Genomic DNA, 21,014 nt, shown 5'->3' on the forward strand with positions numbered 1-21,014 from the left:
CCCAGTTAAAAAAAAAAAAAAAAACACAAAAAACTGGAAAGAAACAAGCATAATAAGTCATGCATGATTACAAACAATGGAAAATAAACAATCTGTTCCAGTCCAGCAACTGTGCACTCCACCTCACTAACTCATCCTGTCTGTCTAGAACAGAGGAAATTAAGTGGACAGGAGGGGAAAAGCCAGCGGAACACGTTGTCCTGGTACAGCTGATCCTTCTTGGTACCAGGCTGAGCAGGAGGTAGGAAGCATTGTTCCCTGCAAGACTTTCCTGCTCGTAGTTTGGCTAAGATTTGGCACATTAGATCAGAATCACAAATGCCTGAGCCTAAAAATAGACTCTACTACACTGCTGCATTTGTCAGAGTCTGTGTATAATTACATACTACTGTAAATAATAGAAAGCATCCACTCCAAACAGAGAACACACATACTTTAGGCTTTAAAAACAGAATATACACAACACATGAGGAAATGAACCAAACCAAACAAAATCATTAATCATGCTTCTTTCAGTGCCATCAGACACTTCTTCCGCTAATCTCCCCTGCCTGGACTTACTCTACCAGAAGCACAATACCAGAACTTGTAATTTCCGTGCAAGTTTGTTTACAAGAGGAAACGTTTCTTTTTCCCTGCTAATCAGGCATTTTCCTCCCAAATTATCATGGCCAAGTCCAGGACACACACACCATTTCTCCCTGCGACAACTTTCAGATCCAACCCAATGCTTTCCTGCATGGCTGGAAACAGAAAGCACAACAACATGTGGAAAGATTTCAGCTCCCTAATGGCTCTACACAGGGCATCCTCCTGTACTTCTTGATCTCCAGACACTATTCTCCAAAATTTAAGTTTTATCCATAGAAGAAAACATTTCTTTTAACTCAGACTCAATTTTGAACTTCGGAAACCATAAGAGGGGTATCCTTCATGAGCAATGGGTACAAAGTCATTCCAATGTTTAATATTTTTGAGATGAGGAACTCCTCTCCTCTAACCACTTTTACTTGCCGCAGCCATTCCTGACATAACTCTAGGAAATCTCTTAAGGGACTTCATGCACAACATACTACAAATCACAAGCATTCCTGAACATAAAAAGTCATTAACAAAAAAATGGAGTTCATAGCACCTTATTACATCAAGATATTGGATGGTCAAATTCAACGGAAAAAAGAGAACACGTATATATTTTGTTTGCAGTAATGCACAGATGTGTAAGAACACACAGCTCATTAACGTAGCAGATGGAGACCTGGCTGCCGTCAGCTAAGGTGACACATTCTCACATGTTCAATCTTGCATCCTGTGCAGCCCCGGCAAAACCGTCATGGTGAGGAAGCAACAAAAGCAGCTGCCATGAGTACTGAGGGACAACAGAGCCATGTCTTAGCAAAGACACTCATTCTCTCTGCTCCACAGGCAAAGCAATGGCACAACAGCACTGGGTCTGTGCATCACTAGCAAGCTTTCCTCTCACCTGGGGGCAGGAGTCACAACAGCCAGCACAGATGTGTACCTCCATCTGCATCCCAAAAACTCACCATAACTTAGGTTTTGTTGGGTTGGTTTGGTTTAGCTGGTACAGAAGCAAACGCATCAATCGATTACCAAGAAATGAGAAAATATCTACGGATAAGACCGCTATAAATATATTTCTAAAGCTTATTTCTTGTGAGTTTAACCTCTACACAAAATTCATGCCCAAGTAGAATTTTTTCAGAAAGCAGAAATTCCTAGCTTTGCTCTCATAATCATATTCTGCAATTTGTCTTTAGCAGCCAGCCTCATAAGTGAAAATCCCCTAAGAACTTTAGTATGCTCTTTGCACAAAAAAGATAATACTCCAAAACCTTTCATAGCCATAACTCTGCAAACTCACTCAGCTAACCTGAGCACTGATCTGCTGAGGGGAATCTGTCTGTGATTTATGGTCCTGCACGAGGAGCTCCGGCATCTGCTGGGACACGTCTGTGGGGCCGACCACGAGTTGCTGAAATCTACAGCAAGGGAGGCAAAGGAAGGAAGGAAGAACCGTATTTTCCAAGCTTCTTTCATACAGGAAACAGTTTATTCACAGATCAGATCAGGCACACACCATTTATCCTAAGCGGATGACAACAGAAGGGAATGAGGAGGGCAGCCCGCTTTCCAGGCTGCTCTCCTATGCAATACTCCTAAGCATGGGTGAGAAGAACAAGGGCTGCCTTTGCTGTCCTGGCACCAGGCAGAGAGACAAGAAACAGCAAGCAGTGGCTAAGTGCTGCTCTAATTGCGAGTAGGAATACTGTCAGACCACAGCAAGTGAGGAAGCCAAGGAAAACTTCTCCTAGAAATACTGAAAGTTATGTGTCCCAACTGCAGTCATTCATTCCGCAAGTACCTACTAGTAATTAATACCACTGCAAAACCAACACAGATACAAAAACTAAAATTTCTGGCAAAATGTCACTATCAAGTAAAAAAATCCTAAGTTTGCTATTATGTATGAAACCATTTTATCTGGAGTCTGAGAGGGAGCAGAAAACGCCGCCCTTTTCTGCTATAGCACCATTTTACATGGATAGCTCAAATAAAGTACAGCCATGCTCTAGGCATGGGGCATTTCTTTTTCTAGCTAAACTAGTCCCAGATACAGTAACCATCACCCTTTACTCAGATACTGATAAAAACCGTAACTTTTCAACCTGAGTATGAGCATCTACTCAGAACAGATCTTAAAATGTGACACGCATTTCAAACAAGTCATTTCCCAAAAAAAGGATGTGTGTGCCTCAGAGGAAAAAATAGCTTTATCCCAAATATTTAATTCTAATTTGTAACTGGAATGCACTCCAGAACCAGGAAATCAAAGAACACTCTTCAACACAAGGGACCTGGTCTGAATCACCTGTGATAACTCAGAGCCTGCTTAACACAGAGCTACAGTGCATGTGAACTCTGTTGGCAGCAGAAAGGCAGCACAGCACAGCGAGCAGTGAGTGTGGTTGTCCCACCTGGACTGGAGGTGGAACATCAGCAAGGACACGGTAGGAAACAATGAGGGAAGCACACACCTTGCAGAACATTGGTTAAGGCAAGTGACCTGAGTACAACTGGTTCCTGTTAGCAAGAAGAAAGTCTACTGAGTTGCTTCTCAACTGAGATTAAACGTCCTGAAGTCTTCCTCAGTCCTTAGATGAGTAAACCCTCCCAGGTCAGCATGAGGGAACCAGCAGATCCTGGCTCAACTCTGGTGACATACGGCTGGCCTCCTGCCCTTGCTCCCACCTCTCCTCCTGCATGGCCACGCATGGAACAGTAGTTATGATAGAAAATCAAACTTCATATGCCCTGACAACAATGTTCTCCACAGAAAAAAAAAAATAGCATTCAAGAAAGAAAACAAAAAAACGACAAAGATGTTAAATATGAAAAAATAACTACGAAAAGAAACATGCAACAGCATCTCTTTAGAAAGGAAGACAGTAGGCCAAGGGTTTTATTTTAGCACATGGGTGCTCAGACAGCCATCCTTCTGTGCAACTGAATTATGGAAAGGCTAAGAAAAGAGATTCAAAAATGTGGGAATACAAGAAAAAATGTTCAGAGCAGAAGCTGTGGAGCAAGATAAACAGCACGAGAACCAAGGACACCTCCAGAAGAAGAAAGAACGTCTCACGGCTCTGATTGGGTAAGTGCCTGTGTGAATGGTTGAAGAGTGTTTTGTAGAATGCTCTGTTGACATGTAAAGGTGGATGGGAAAGCCAGAAAAAGAAAACTTGTGAAGGCATATAAGTGATGAGAGAATTGTAATAAATGATTTGGATCATTTGCATCTGAGTCCGTGCATCAGATGCTACACAAAAATGTTGCAGTCTCAACAGAACAGCGCTGAGCAGAAGTTAAAGGGTGAGTCTCATACTCTGCAGCTGAAACATAGTCCAGAGAAGCCACATCTCTCTATTACACGTGCCTGCAAGCAAGGGCACATTTGTTCATAATACATTAAGACTGCAAACAAGGTCATGTGCTTCAGCTTAAAATCAGCCTCTGCATTATAGACCCAACCGTACAACTATAGAGCACAGCACTGGCTTACAGCTCCTTAAAGCCAAGGATGGGAATTGATTCTCTTGGTCTCATTCCACTGGAAATTAGTGTGATGGAGCATTGTACAAGAAAACTTGCACATTCCAGTCAAAACATTCATTAGCTGTGTTACTTCTATATCACATCTGAGTTTTTCAGCGCATTTTTAGAATCCTGTGTTCTGACGTTTCTATGAAAATCTCTCCACTTCCTAAGAATGCATTCTTCAATAAGCCAGTATTAATAATATTCCCATCAAAACCATGTTTTCTAAATGACCTGTGTGCACCAAGACAAGTGGTCTTTCCCCAACTTGTTTTGTACGGCAACAGGAATGGGAAAGTGCCTTCCCTTTCTTATCTGTGACCAGTTAATTTGCAAACAAGTCCCAAAATGCCCTGCAAAATAAATAAATCCCCAGACTTTGGTCACTCACTGCCTTTATCACTTTCTCAACAGAGCAGTGCCAGAGCCCACATTCCTACTCCTGGGATTACAACCCAAGAACAATATTTATGTTTACTGCACACCCTCAGCAGAACCCTGGTTCAAATCATCTTAGGAAAGGCTCAAGCTGAACCACGATTTTCAAGGTTTAGAAAAAGGCCTGGATTTCAGGGAATTTCTCTCCCCGTGGATCACGGTGAATAACAAATTAAATAAATAAATAGATAAATAAATAAATAAAGGAGACCTGCAATTGCTTTGCCTCGTTTTGTTCTGATGCAAGAGGGCTAAGGTGGATGAACAGCCCCACAGATTTTCAAGGTGAGTTGCAGAAATTCTTTTTTCCGTCATAAAAGGTGCAGAAGAAAGTTTCTCGGCTCCAAAAAAAAAAACCAAGTACAGTATTCTATTAAGTCACTTCTATTTTTACAGATCTAATACCTCCCCATAGTCAATATTCCAAGGTACAGATCCTAACTGTATTATTTATGAGAATGCAGGGGCAATAAGAGGGACAAATGATTTTGATGGACAGAGATCTGAAGACAACAGGATTTTTTAAGGGATGGACCATCAAATTGTATCTTATGTCTATGCAAGTTGTGTAGCTCCTCAGATTCAGTAGTAATGCTGACTTAACTAGTCAAAAAACACAGCTCAACTTCTTATTTCTGTAAGGTTTTTACTAATAGCAGCTCAAATCAGGGAACCGCTATAATCTCAAAATCTAAGCAAGGTGATGCCTTTGACTGTAATGCAGTCTGATGATTTACAAAGCTTTGATGCAAAGCAAAGCGATTACTGCATCTCTCACAGTAGTTTGGAAGTTACAGTGATTGCAGCATCCTTACTGGAACCAAACTGATGTTATTGCAAGACAGACCACAATTTAAACAAAGACATTTGTTCTTCCTCTCCTCGTGATGCTATCTTATCACAGTCCAAGTGTTTTATATCAGCACACTGAAATTATGTGCAGTGAACAAGGATGTTTGAGATAAATTCTAAGAGTTACAAAGCAAATACTTCCTCTCTCTGTAAACAATGTGACTGAACCCACTTCTTGAAGAAATCAAGTTATATTTATATTCACTCTCTTGAAATGCTACAAGCAGCCATAGAAGGATAAGTTTATAAAAAATTGCTATATTTGGAAACCTTTGTTGCTAAGCATCTTCTAACATTCAGTACAGTTTATACCATTCATGTCCCCACTACATAATTAACATTTCATATGTTTTTCCAAAAAAGTGGAGTGCTTATCTTTGTTGTTAAATTAAAACCATTATTATTTTTTAGGGAATTAATAAAAGGCTGTGTGGCCTCTTAATTAAAGCAGAAGCAACAAGATCTCAGGAGCGTACAAACACGGACATTACATGCAAGGATATGGCAGTCTATTTCCCAAACACTGCCTCCACTTGGAAACAGAACAATTCTGAAGGCAGCTGTTCACATTAGAAGGTAGTCTACTAAACAACTTAGGTAAACATCTTCCAGTCTTAAGAATACAAGTTTCTCAGCTGCACACATCAGTAAGCCCTTTCCTCGGCAGGAATTCTGTGCACATGAATCCCATAGAGGGTTCTCAAGTCATCTGGAGCCAACCATGAGGAGCCCATTGTACGCTGATTCCAGTGGGTAATGGGTAACTGCCCGCTGAGGTACTGGTAGGTTTTCCATACTATGCTATCATCCTTTAAGACAGGTTGCAAGAAGCAGCAATACGGTGGGAATCACAAGCAGACTGCCAGACAATAGAGAAATCTAACAAATCACTATTTTTCCAGTGTAGTCATTATAGAGAACAAAACATTGAATAGAGATGAAGTATGTTAATTCTGAGAAGCCTTTCATACAAGCCAGTGATTCTTGCCACATTAGGACTGACGTTTTTGCTTTCAACTTTGTAAGACTGATCATAAGCAATTTCTTAGTTATTTCCAAATCTGACAAACAGTATCTTGCTTAACACTAGATAAATACATGTAACTTGTGCAATAGCAAGGACTGGGACACAGAGCTGATGCTCATCACCCCATTGTCTCTTGCAACAATATCATAAGGTTCATAATACCTAGCATTTTTTCAAACAAACAGCCAGATAACTTTGTCATTTCATTTTATGCTAAGACTATCTTCTGCAGTGAAAAAGAAGGTACTGAAAGAGAAATCCTCTAATACGTTAGAAGGATGAAATAAAACCATGTTTAACTGACGATTACATCCATTCATACATGAGTATTTCACGTGTTTGGCCACATTAAGACTGGAAAAGCCCATGACACACATTCTCTGGGTTTCTTGTCTCCATTTCTTCTCCTTGCCCATTCCAGCATACACAACATTATCATTCCTTACACCACAAACACAAGAGAGTAGAAACGTTCAGTGCAAGCTGATCTTAAGAGGCTCCTGAAACTTCTTAATGACTTCCATGAAATGCACTGAGCTGCTGAACAGAAGAGAGAAATGGTTTGTCTGACCCCAGAAGTATAAGCAAGCACCACTTGCATGGAGAACAAACAAGTTCTGCCAAGAAAACAGTTGGAATATATTTAACTCTACAATAGCTGTTTACTTTCCATTAATTCACATTAGTCAGAACTGGATAGAAGACAAACAAAAGCTTTTATAATGAGGGATCTTAGAAAATTTAACTATTGATGCCGAAGTGAAAGTTCTGGCTGTCGTAGCCATACAGTTACTACATTTACCATGTTATATGAATTTCTACAACCGTGGTTTATATAAGCACTATATATACAATATTATACATGTGCATAAAAAGAAAAAACAAAGTTGAAGTATAAAGATAAGGAAGGATGAATCCTTCAGAAATTCTCTAAACTTTGCGTTGAGAATGTAAACAGTTCCAGCTTGTAAACTTTCAGGCTTTCCAGCCACAAACAAAGCATCTCAAGATGCTAACGGAGTAACCAAGAGTCAAGAGATCTCCAATCAACAAGCAAGAATAATCTTGCTGTAACAACCGAGTTCAGAATTCATGCCTCTAAATTCATTTCCATGTTTTACCCGTACTTGCATGCATGTCAGACGGTATTGTTGCATTTAAGATTTGCAAAGGAACTCTGAACTCAGATACCATCTGAATATTAAACATCTTGATTACGTAGAAATCACACCAGCAGTCTTAACTATACATTTACATTATGTTTTATATTTTAATAAATACAAACATCGGGTTCAATTCTGAGCACCACACTACCAAAAGATTATTGACAAACTGGAGGGAGTTCAGAGAAAAATCAACAGAAGTTCTCAGAAGGCAGGAAGGGCTTATTTATGAGGAAAGATTAAACGAGCTAAATATTTATAATTTGGCCAAGTAATGAATGAGGAGGTAGGGGACATGAAAACAGCCTTCAGATATCTGAAGGGTGTAAACACTAAGGAGGAAGACTGAACGTGTTATACAAGGATGTAAATAGAAATAATAGGATAAAAGTAAACAAGGAATACTTAGGCAGACTATCAGAGAGCATTCCTGGACAGCAAGCTGTCTTGGCCTACAGCACAGTTTCTGAAGTGAAGCAATAGGAGCCCACTGCTCGGCAAAACAACAAAAAAAGACAAATCACTGGAACACTTGCCACATGGAACAACCCTGTGCTGCTGCGGAGAAATTACCTCATAAAATTCTCTTTTCTAAGTCTAACTCCAGTGAAACTAGTAATGTTTTACAAGGTGTTGAAAATTTAATATAAAAACAGATTTCAAGAGCTTAAACAATAAAAAAAAACCCATACTACTATGGATATTCCTTAACCACGAGCAATTTAATTTCTGTGTATGTAATGTTAAAACAGCTGGGCTGTGTTTTCCCCAGCAGAGGTCACTCCAAGTTAGCAAATGACAGATACTTAACAGCATGGCTTCAAACCTCGGGGAAGATCAATGAAAAAGGAGACATCCTCATTCCCCTGTTCCAAACACTGGGTTTGCATGCAAAGCTCCCAGATAGCAGTGCATCCTGCATTCCCACTGGTAGATGCCAAAGCTTTGGGTCTATACAGAACTGAGAAAGCACTTAACATTCAGTTTATGCAACATTTAGAATTTGCTGTCTGAAAAGCCCTTTGAAGGAGGGTAAATATCTCCTCTTTGCAGCTGGATGACAAAATATCCAGAATTCACAAGCGGCACCAAGGTTGGATCACATCTGGAATTCAAAACACAACATTTTTCACTGAAAATTTTAGATTACCTTAGTTAAGGATTTCATATGTGAGGACTGTGACATAGGCATACTGACAAACTCCCAAAAGCACAGCACAAGAAAAACAGACAGGGAGCCTCTTCTTTTGCTGCTGGTTGTACACATTTGTCTTTAAATGAACGTTTGCTAACTTAAAACAGAGCACAACCGTAGCCAGCAGAAGAGCACTTTATGAGGCCTTGCTGTGTTCATACATGTTTTTTTTCATCTTGATCCGTGCAAAGTCCACAAATTCTTATTTGAGAACCATCTCCTTAAAATTCTGGAAGTTGGCAGGCAAAGATCTTGCCGTTCCCAGCCCTAATATCATCAGCCCTAATAAAACTTCTGTCAGCTTAATAGTTAATTCTGATGCAAGAATTAACTTTGCAGGGTCACTGCCAGAGGAAGCTGTCCAAGTGCCAAAGGAAACAGAAGTAACCAGCAAATACAGCAAATACATATTTGCCAACTATATGGGAGCAAATATGCGTAAGCAGAACTGAAGAGTCATATTTTGACTAGGCTGCTTTAAGCGACTGTTCTTGGGTAGACTTAAGGTCCAACACTTAAACCGTGTCGACACATTCTAGCAAAATGTAAGAACTGATACAGCGCACTTTTAGTATTTCATCCAATGAAAACAGAAATGAGCTTGTGTTTAAGCACTGCCTGGAACATACTGAACCCTTCCTGCAGGACGTGTGGATGGTTCTACAATGCTGTGCTGGTACCCGAGGCCAGGGGAGGCCCCCATGCTGTGCCCCAGCTGAGCTGCCTGACCCAACCAGCACACACAGCCCCAGTCACAGGCTCCTGCTAACAGACAAATTACACAGAAGCACGCAGTACAGAATTAATCAATACTCAATGTCTCAGCATCTTGGGAATGCAGATCTGCAGGACAAGCTGTCCAGCCTGAGCAACACGAGATTTCAATCCAAGCAGAAAAATTCCTAGGGGTAGGTCAGTTAACTCACTAAACCACTAGAAAACCAAGAGACAGACATCAGGTGTCCTAGAACTGGCACAAGGGATTCCTGGTGTTAATAACCTTAACATTCGTTTTTAGAATCAATAAACGCTCCAACATTTTCTGGGTTTGTGCAGGAACAAACTAGCGTTCCTCATGCTGTGTGCTGGACTAAGTTTCCTCTGACACAAAAAAATATCAGAACTCATCCTTTCAAAAACCATGAGTAGACTCTGGATTTCTATTTCTTATTTTTCACTTTTTTAAAAAAAGAGGCTAACTGTTACATAAGATACTGAATAAGACACACAAATCCTTACCTGCTTCCTTGCACAAGGCTGCTAAGTCAGCACCCACATAACCATGCGCGCTATCAGCCAGTTGCATCATTTCTGCTGCTGTGAGAGAATGGGGAACTTTCTTCAGAAGCTTCTGTAATATGTCCAGGCGGTCCTGGGCGTTAGGAATTCCTATTTCTATTTCTTTATCAAAACGGCCGGGTCTGCGCAGTGCTGCATCTAGCACATGAGGACGATTGGTGGCCCCTAGTACCACGAGCTGCCCTTCACTGCCTTCCTGAACACATCAAACAATGCAAAATATTAACTGTAATTAGGTTTACAAACATATTTAAACGTAATTTAACATAAACATATTTCCTGCTTACTTTTCACAGCTCCTACACACATTAAATCCTGATGGTAGACCTAAAGGAACAAAGCAAATCAACCCCCAAACTGTACCTGCAATTTAGCAATACCTTAGGTTTTACGTACATACAAACAATGAAAGAGAAACTACACTCCAAGACCCCTTAATCCCAGCGTATCCCTCTCTAATTTCCAAGAACTTACTTTCCAGTATCAGGAAAGTAAGCAGCTAGGAAAAAAACAGTCAGCATTTAGGCTAGAAGGTAGTGCTGGCACAAGGACAAAAAGGTTTCAATAGACAATAAGACAACAACAACAAGAACAAACAAGATTGGGAGGCAAATCAGAAATAGGTATAAAAAGCAGCAGAGATGGCAGGTTACAGGACCCCCTGTAGATTCAGTAGGAAAAGCAAAGTCAAAAATCCTAACTAATTTCCTCAAATTCTGCTTTTTATATTCAAAGATAGGCAAAATCAACGAGGTCACTTGCACTGTCATTCACATTTTGAGAATGCGGTACTTTCTGCACGGAGAACATTCAGCAGTCTTTGCCATGAGAAAATATGTTCTGACTGTGAACAATCCGTGACCCGTCAGCAAAAGCCACAATGCAGTAAAATAGCAAGAAACTTGCAGATTAAATAAACAGCAAAGACTCATTTTTCATATTGTGGACAGAGTTATTTTGTCTCTCCTGCTAGTAAACAGAAAAGAATGAATGAGAGATTGGCAAATTTTAGGGCCTTAATCTGTAATACACTAATGTCAATTAAATTTACTGTTTCTTCAGTAGGCTTTTGTTATATCCCAAATTTTACTACGGCAATCTTAATAGTCATTGTTTCCTTTAGCAATGTAGACCATATATCATCAGAAATATCTTGATCTCTTTGTCAGAGCAATCAAATTAGCTAGTTTAGTTCAGCGACGAGCTAGCAATAAAATTTCAGTTTTGTCTCCAAAACTACAGAAGTAGGAGAAGTTCAATGAAAGACCAGAAATGGAAAAAAATTTACTTTCTTTTTATCCCACAGCTACCAGGAGACATCCCCTCCCTATGCCTAGCATCCAATAAAGCATTAGATTACTACGTAAAGTTTCACCTCAAGCTATTTTCTTTTCCCCTGAATGACATATCTAAAATTGGCTGCACTACAGAAGTAAAATTACGCTGCTCAGTTAGTTCCCATACACACTGATTGTCTCAATGAGTCTACTTACAGAGCCAATGCCATCCATTAATGTCAGCAAGGAGGCTACAATTCTCTTTTCTACTTCATTCTGAGCCCCTTCTCTCTTTGGACAGAGTGCATCCAATTCATCTATAAATATAATAGAAGGACGACTAAAAAAAATTGGAAAAAAAAAAAGAAACCTGTTAGGCAGCTCAGGAGGACTTAAACCATCAAGTCACAGATTTGCAGAACTTCATAAGGAAAATATCCAGTTCCAATGAAAATTAATGAGCATCCCACTGCTTTAAGCAACTGAAAGTTTCAAGACTGAGTATGGCACTACTCTAAAGGAGAACCAAAATGACTAAAATATTAGACAACATCTTCAATGACCAAGTCACTTTACTTTCCTATGACTCTCTTCCAAAGACTCAACACTGATTTAAAGAATAAAAACACAGCCTCTTACTTGCCACCTACACAAATACATGATGTGATAGCATTTTGCTAAAGTATTATCAACAATGACCATCTCAAAGTCTGCCTCAACCAGATCCAATACATTTGCCACCAGAATTGAGAGGTGTGCTATATCCAGAACCAACACCAGCTCATTTAGAGCTAGCTTCCACATCCCAGCTCAGTCTTACACTGCTCTTTAAAGATAAAACTAGAAAAGTTTGGATCCAGGTGAAACTCTGGCTCATGCTTCCACCTGCTGAACTAAGTGTACCATGCACTGATGACACAGATAAAGCACTCTGGCATCTTCTGTAACAGACCCTTAAACAGAGTAGTGTCCAAAACATTTAACAGGCATACTAGAATTTCACTGTTCTCCTTCTACTTAGCTCTATATAAATAAATGTATTTCCTTTTAAAAACCACTGCAAGAAAAAAAAATTATTCAATTCAAAGATTCTTGCAAATGTTCTTCTTTTAAAACCATTAACTCTGGGACCAATACCACAAAGAAATGAGCATGAATATAATTATCCAAAAGAATATACCGTAAAGAAGCTTCGGCAAATATCTGACGTAGTCTTGATTCAGATTCTCCATAAAACCTATGATAATTAAAACATTTTAATAAGAAATGGTGAGGTTTTTTTGTATTTTCTGGACAACTTAAATAATTACCGCTTGTGTGTTCCAAAAAGCCATAGCACACCTACTCAAAGTCTCCAGCAAATTTATGAAGCACATGCAAATCAAAAATAACCTTCCTTTCCACAAGGACAAAAAACAGGTTAAAAAACACAAGGATACACCTATGTCCTAAATAGCAAAAAATCAAAACTGCACTAGAAACAATTTATATCTGTGTTTTTAAAGAACATCAACAAAGAAAAGTTTCCTGGAGTCATTCATCTGTACACTGTCACCCATTAATTTCAAATACAATTCAACAAGTAAAGTAATTCAAATACACATCAGCAAGTAAAGTAACTCCTCTGGTTGCAGAAATAGCATGTGACTGTAGGTGCAGTTTTAGTCTTCTTTTTAATTCAGTCCATGCTTACCCAAATTTCTAAGCCAAATCCAACAAAACTCTGTTACTGCAACAAGAAAGAGGAGTCCTACTTGAGAGAAGCCTTTCCCATCTGTTTTTGACTGTTGGATGGATAGCCTACAGCCAATTCCACAGAGGATGATGGATCTCCAATGGGTAGATGGTACAGATTGTGGGCTAACGTATCTACAGAATTAATGAACATAAACTGAGTGGACTTACTTGCTTATTATTTCAGGACCATTAATAACAGTTACATGAGCGCCAACCTCATTTGCGATGGCTTTGGCAATGAGAGTCTTCCCAGTACCTGGAGGGCCATACAACAGCACTCCTCTAGGAGGTGAGATTCCTTCAAACCAGCACATGCACAAAACAGAGAAGAAAGTTACTTGTGGTAAACACCTCATTTATCATTTGCACATCACGCTGCATTTGCACATTTTGCTGCCCCACAGTTATTACTGATTAGAACTTGATCTCAGCATTCACTTCTCTAGCCAACATTATTCTTTTCATTTTGATATAATAGCATTTTCAGGGGAAAGAGCTCTCTACAAGATGTGTGACACTTAGATGGGATGCATATTCAGCTTTTTAAAAGTCCAAATGATTTTGTTTAAAAAGCAAACATTTCAGTTGTTTTATTTTCTTTTGTAGTTTGAATTACAATTCTCCCTATGTTTTATGGGTTATTTTTTCCAAACTAATTATTGGTCTAAGCACCTCATCTTCACAAATGTACTTTTTGAAGTTATTAACGACTCCTACAGTGCCATTATTCCAAATTTCCAACATCAGAAAACCACCTTTCCTCCACACTCCAGAGACCTCAGAAATACCACGAGCCTGGATTGAAGTACTCAGCTACACCTTACAGCAGTTGTCAAAAAAAGATGAAAAATACACACCCACGTGTTAAAAGGACAAATGTGCCCCTTTAGTAGCAAATATGAAAAGCCAAAGCAGACAGAAAGGTGCACAGAACATAATGGACACTGAAAGAACAAAATATTCCTGGGTCCAGCTAAACTGTATACAAGCTACAGATGACCGCAGTGAAGTTAGATTGTGACCCCAGCTGGAAAAAAAACATTTCAGACCAGCAGAGGCAAATTGAGAGAGTAGAAAGCCAAAAGCAAAAAGCGAAAATTAAGAAGCCAAAAGAGGGGACCAACTTTGGATGAAGCACATTGCCTCAGAGACAGAGGGTAAGAAACCTGATGTAGGCACGAAGACTGAGTCTTAGGAACTCAAAAGGGCAAAACTGACAGAGGACAGGAATAGTGCCTTTGCAGAGAGCTCACTTTCTAACAGCCCATTCCAGCACACACTGCTCCCTCGTGTGGCGTTTCTGGTACCGCAGGATATAGAGCCGCATGGCAGCTCTGGCCTCCAGGGCAGCCCCGCTGTCTCTGCTCCCAACACTCCCGCGGTTGTAGAAGAAGCAGAGTCCGACTGGATACACTGAGAGCCAAGCGTGAAGAACGCTGCTGCTGAAGCAAATTTGGGTCAACACAAGAACACGTGGTGATGCTGGGGTCAGATCTGGACAGTGCAGGGAAGGAAGCTCCTCACAGCATCCCACTGGCAGGCACTCAGCTCGTGCCTGAGCAGAGCCTGAGTGTTAGGGAAGCTGTCACAGTGATGGACGATGGCTATCACCTCCGCTTTGATGGATGTGGGGGGAGAGGCAACGCAGGGAAATAAAGAGCCTCAAAGATGTGATACAAAAGAAGTACTTATAAGTAAGAGCCCTACCTCACAGGGATGTGCACCTAGACAAGTACAAGGAGCAGATGTGTCTTCTTTATGTATGGATCCATTTGAGATAAACACACAATGCAGTTTTATCTTCATTACAAAAACCCTTCATATATACGTTAGATATAGATTAAAATATGGCAACAGTAACCACTAGGATTTTTAAACCCTGCACTTGCATAAGAAACACACTGCAGTTTGGGTTAACAGCCTGGAACACTTCCTGAACATTTAACAGGAACTCTGTGACACACAGAGATAAAAACAGCTCACCTCATTTTTCTCAACTTAAAAAAATATGATTAGTTGACCCCATCTAAATAAATAGATACATAAATAAAACTTGGGAAAATACAGGAAACATCTGCACCTTTCAAATGTCCATGTATAAAGCCTTTACTATTTGTTATAAACTCTGCCTAAGCATATTTGACTTGTCTTAGAGACAGATACATGTTACTTTGCTACTGAATTATGTTTCACACAAGCTAACCATTACATCTTCATTGTAGCCATGTAGTACAAACTGTAAAACAGTTTGACAATGCTTGGACACACAGGTATGCTGGATCAGCATGACATAAAATTCAGTGCATATTTGGATAAAAATAACTTGGTTTATAAGAAAAAAAAAATCGTATTAGAGGAAAAAATAACTAGTATCTTAGCATCATACCGTAACTCTTGAACAGTTCAGCTTGCTTGAGGGGCAGTTCAACCATTTCTCTAATAGTTCTGAGCTGGCTGCTTAAACCTCCTATCATGTCATAGGTAACTTGGGGTCCGTGGTCACTATCTTCTGCTACGTTCGTCCTCGTATCTATAAAACTGATTCTAGTTCTTGAAGAAATGTAGTAAAAAGTGTCTGTGCTGCTGAATGCTCCAGGTTTGGCAGCTGATGGAAGCCCCTCACCGCCTCCTTTCCTGGGCAGCTCCAAACCAGCAGCCAGGTCTGCAGCACCCTCCCTGCCGTAGGCTTCATCTCCCTGAGAACCTTGACCAGCGGCTGCCGCAGCAGAACTGGGTGTAACTGGTGAAACCAGACACACCGGTTTGCATGGAGTGCTTGCAGATGCAGCCTCTGGATCTTCATCAATGTCCAACCTGCTGAGCTGTGAGGACAAATCCAGCGCACTCATCTCCAAGTCAGATTTCTCCAGGTCTGGCTCACACACCTCGCTGGAAATGGCACCAGCCTGGGCGTGCAGCTCCAGACTGTCAGTCCCCTTCACCTTCATCACCACCACGTTACACAGTTTGCCATAGAAACTGAATGCCAGGAGATTTTCTGGTAAAACAACTTTCCCATCTGTGAGAGAATTGAAAAGAAAAAAAAAGGAGAAAGTTGATAAAAGTAATTGGTGGCAGTAATTTTAGGATAGCCTTCACAGTAAATGTAAAGAGTGCTATAAATTAACACCACAGAAGGTAGTTACACAGTTCACATGTAATTTCAGGTAATTAAAATGATCCTTTTATACACAAGAAGGCTGTACTGGATAAACACTTGTCATCATACATAAACTCTTGTACTAAGCCCATCATTACTTGAGTGCTCTGAACTTCACACAGTGTGCACAGCAGGATTACAGAATTAATACTGTAAGATGTAAAAAATTTGTATTTGCTGTGTGCCCCATAGGTTCACAGTATTTCATATTCAGCCTGAGCCTTGATCTACAGAAGGTAAAGTTTTATCTCTGTGTTGGCAGAGGGAGATCTGGAAATGGATCTGAATGCACCCTATGGGCACAAAAAAGCACTAATGTAAACAGGAGTTATTATTTCCAGCCCAACTCACAAATCTGGAATCCAGTTTGTGCTTCCTGCTTCTTAGCTTGCCAGCACTGCTATTATATATTTCTAAACCAGAAGGTTATTATTGAGAAGAGAAATTAAAACTTTGAATTCCAATGCCTTGAAAAACACACTGGTTTTATTTTTTGTTACTTACAGACACTTGCTACCCAATGAAAAGGAATTTTGCTTATTTATTATCAATACATTAAAGATTCAGAGCATGGGATTTCACACCAGTACTGATTATCTTATTCTTAATGCATAATATCGTTCTCTTGTTCTTCACAACACAAGACAACCCCAAAGTCCATCAGCCAGGAAGCCAACAATGACAGCTCAACAACTGTATCTTGAAACAGCCGTAGATACACAGGACAGAAAGAGTAGGATTAAGACAAGTTAGATATTTGAATCATAGTAATATGATTTAGCCCAAAGAAGATCCCTGTGAGAAAAATAATCCCTTCTATTTCAGCATAAGCCCTCGAGTGAAAACAGAGCAAACTCTCTGCTTTTCTATCCAAAATGTGAGCTTCTACTGCACTATGAAAAACTGAACGGTCAAAAGAAGAGCAACAAAATTTATACCTAAGTTTCTCAGCAGACAGACAGACATTTCCTCAGAATTAATACAGGCATCTTTGTCCCTGTGGTAAGAAGAAACAATATTTTTTCAGTCACTAACTGCTACAAAAACAAAACAGAGTCTATGCCACCAAGGCAGCAGGACAGTGAATACCACCAACTTTACACATTGAGATTTAACCCCACAATCAGAAGAGATAAATGAGCTCCTTACAGTCCTTGGCTCCAGTAACAACTCCAAAGATATTAGTCAGTCACGCAGCTAACAAAAGGAGTGTTCATATGTAATTCTGTTCCATTTTCCACACTAAATGCTGCAATAAGCAATAGAGTAAGTTACATTACAAATCTAGATTATATATTATGAGCCCATTTCACAGGTCAGCCCCTGTAACCGTCACAGAGAGGTGAACAGCATCACCAAAAACATTGAATAAGATGCAGCAGCTGCAAATAAAATTGTGACCAGGAGAGGGAGCTCCAAGCCTAGAAATAAAAATCCATTTCTGAGTTCCAGTGATCAAAATAGTAACTAGAGGAAAAGAGGCATTCCGCTATCAGAGAGGAGCCCTCGAAACGCCACAGTCGCTCCTGAGAAGCAAACAGACACTCAGTTGCACTGCTGGGGTCTGAGACTGAAAGTTGGTTTTAACTGGAAAATAAATAATGCACGCAAGCAAATCCCCAGAGATACAAATTTTCAGAGAATAAATTATACCCGTAAAGCATCTAGAAAAGTAAGAAATTCTGGGACAACAGGATTCCATTTATTCTTTTAATAACTAATATTCTTGTCTGATAGATCGGCTGTAAATTTACCGTTAACTTAGTACATATCAACTCACTGTACTTTACTACAGTGGTTTGCAGTAAATCAGTAGGCTTAAAACAGACTAACTCCTGTTTGCATGTGTTCTCTCCTAGAGTCATTCTAGAAAAACCTTAATTTATGTGACTTTTAATTTGGAGGCACACTATGTATAGCATTTCTAGGAGCCTGAGTAAAGGATTTTGGCACAAAATTCTTCTTCAGAAGGAAAATTCTCCCTTTGTAACAGTTTCAAAAAGAATTACAGTTATCACAAGTATTTCAGAAGTTACACACGATACCTCTAATTTCATCCTTATCACAGGTACACAGAATATCCAGAGCTGGAAAGGATGCACAACTCCGGGGTCTGCACAGGACCATCCAAAATTCAAACCCTATGTCTTTTATAACCAAACTGTTTGCAATAACAATCAAATATTGTAATATCAAATCAAATTTCCTATAGGATTAAATTAGCCGTAGCAAAAAGCTGCAACGACATGATTTTTTCATTTTCTTAGAGAACTTACAGGTGCTGGGAGACTTTTCAAAGTGATTACAAAATAGCTTTACTTAGAAAATAACCATAACCAGATTCTGCATCAACCCAAATGCTGACTGTGGAACGTTAGGTCAGTGACAAAAATAAAAAGTCACTCAGCAGATCAATAAACAACTAATTTTTCAAAGCTTTTGTAATTTCAAGACAGCCTTAATCTGCACTTTCTGCTCTCTACCCTTGGTGAATTCAGAGGAGAAAAAACCCCTTCTGCGAGAGTTTCCAGTTAAAAAAAACAAACAACAAACATTCCAATAAGTAAAAGCCACACACATAATAGGTGAAGCTTTGAAGGCTCCCCCCAGCTTATCAGCCCTCCACTGCCCCAGTCATGGCACAACTTCTCACCAGGAGTTCCTCAGGAAGCAGTTTGCAGCATAACCTCTAATGACAACAGCCACAACACAGGCTCCTTCTGATTCTTTCTAACCTAACATCAACACTATGCAGAGATCATCTTTGGGCCTTACAAGTGACTCAGGACCTTAAAGAACCCACCTTGACCAAGCAGTCACACACACACTTGTCAAAAGCCTGATCTCAGCTTCAGGAGTTGACTGCACTCAAGACTGGCTAACATACCTGCTTGTTACTTCCACACAAAAGGAAGAATGTCTTCACACTACCGGCCTTTGTGGCATTGAGCTCTCCACAACAGCACTAATCGTCCCTCAGCTGAGATCTCCTCACACTGCAGCTGACCCACTCTGCTGCCCCTCAGGAGGCAGCAGTTAGCCACCAGGTATTAAACTTCAGCCTTCGTCCTTCAAGCATCTGTGGATGCTTAACTCTCAAAGAATCGCACAATACCCTGAGCTGGAAAGGACCCATAAGAATTATCAATTCCAACTCCTGGATCCATACAGCACCACCCAAAAATCAGACAATATGTCTGAGAGTGCTGTCCAAATGTTCCTTGAAATCTGGCAGCTCAGGGCCATAATCACTGCCCTGGGCAGCCTGTTCCATGCCCACCACCCTCTGCTGTAGAACCTCTTCCTAACATGCGACGTGACCCTCTCCTGACACGGCCCCATGCCATTCCCTTGGATCCTACATACTAATTCCATGCAAGCATGAAAGAAAAATGGTACCTTCTAAGAGTGTGCCAGTGCAAAGCCTTGCAGTAGGCACATTGGTAGGGGACAAGATTCCATACCTCATCTTCACAGCAACTTCCTCTGCTTGGATGACCGCACCAGTCACGGGCTGCACGGTGACAGCATCACCCACAGTGACTCTCAGGCTCTTCTGTGTGGTGTCACTCAGCCCAATCTTCCCACCTGGGAAGCCTGGAGTGGGCCAGGCAGTGCAGACCTGGAGGAATTATAGAATCATTAAGGTTGGAAAACACAACTAAGATCATCTAGTGCAACCATCCACTTATCACCAATATTGCCCACTAAACCGTGTCCCTCAGCACCACGCCTACACGTTTCTTGAACACCTCCAGGGACAGTGACTCCATCACTTCCCTTGCCTGTGCAAGTATATCATCAATCTTTCAGAGGATTTTCCTAATGTCCAACCTGAACCTCCCCTGTGCAACCTGAAGCCACACCTCTCATCCTAACACTGTTAACTGGGAGAAGAGGCTGATGCCAATTAACACCTTGCCACAACCTCCTGTCAGGCAGCTGTAGAGAGCCATAAGGTCTCCTCAGAGCCTCCTGTTCTCCAGACTGAACAACTGCAGCTCCCTCAGCCGTATGTGTAAGACTTGTGCTCCAGACCCTTCACAGCTCTGTTTCCCTTCTCTGGACACACTGTAGGGCATGGATGTCTTTCTTGTAGTTAGGGGCTCAAACACAGTAACTGATATGGCCTCATCAGTGACAGGGATCATCTCCCCGGTCCTGCTGGCAACACTACTTCTGGTAGAAGGCAGGATGCCATTCAAAGCAGGTTCAAAGCAAACAGCTGACAGTGGCCCCACATTCAGTCCTCCAAAGTAAGCAATATTAATAAAAACACGGGCTGACAAAGAAGGAGGATTAGGTTGCATCCCGATTCCACAGAGGGCTACAGCGGACGGAAACGCGAGGGCTGCCCAAAGGAGGAGCAGAGTACAGAGGGGCCGGGGCCTCACCCACCTCCTGCCTTCCTCCCGCCGCCGTGAGCAGCACGGGGCGACCGATGCAGATGTTGGCGGCCTTCATGCTGTTCAGAGACAGCTGCGCCAGGGCTCTCCGGAACATCTTGGGGATTTTGTCATCTTCTGAAAGGTTCAGGAGAAGCACATCACCGCTCTGCACACGGGACACGCGCCGCACACCCCGCGCTCCCAGACAAGCACGCCCGCAGGCCGCGCCTCGGCAGCACGGGCCGCGCACAGACGGAGCGTGTTCCCGTGGCGCCGAGGGCCGGGTGAGCAGCCAGGCCCTCGTGCCGTTTACCGAGCAGACCTCTCGTCTGCCGCAGTGAAAGGCCGTCAGTGCCGAC

At 41.1% G+C, this 21,014-nt stretch overlaps 1 protein-coding gene across 1 annotated transcript in view; it reads right to left on the minus strand.

Annotated features, from left to right (window-relative positions):
• SPATA5 (spermatogenesis associated 5) overlaps positions 1 to 21,007 on the minus strand; it is a gene marked incomplete at its 5' end in the record, with an annotated part of 182,713 nt that extends 161,706 nt beyond the window's left edge. The window contains 8 exons of the mRNA XM_010710091.2: positions 10,034 to 10,289; positions 11,587 to 11,710; positions 12,551 to 12,607; positions 13,276 to 13,405; positions 15,494 to 16,126; positions 17,206 to 17,264; positions 19,732 to 19,889; positions 20,666 to 21,007. Coding sequence (XP_010708393.2) covers positions 10,034 to 10,289; positions 11,587 to 11,710; positions 12,551 to 12,607; positions 13,276 to 13,405; positions 15,494 to 16,126; positions 17,206 to 17,264; positions 19,732 to 19,889; positions 20,666 to 21,007 — 1,759 coding nt within the window. The remainder of the gene's footprint in view (positions 1 to 10,033; positions 10,290 to 11,586; positions 11,711 to 12,550; positions 12,608 to 13,275; positions 13,406 to 15,493; positions 16,127 to 17,205; positions 17,265 to 19,731; positions 19,890 to 20,665) is intronic.
• Between the last annotated feature and the right edge of the window lie 7 nt (positions 21,008 to 21,014).

Source organism: Meleagris gallopavo, chromosome 4 (genome assembly GCF_000146605.3).
Source record: "Meleagris gallopavo isolate NT-WF06-2002-E0010 breed Aviagen turkey brand Nicholas breeding stock chromosome 4, Turkey_5.1, whole genome shotgun sequence".
Classification (NCBI taxonomy): domain Eukaryota; kingdom Metazoa; phylum Chordata; class Aves; order Galliformes; family Phasianidae; genus Meleagris; species Meleagris gallopavo.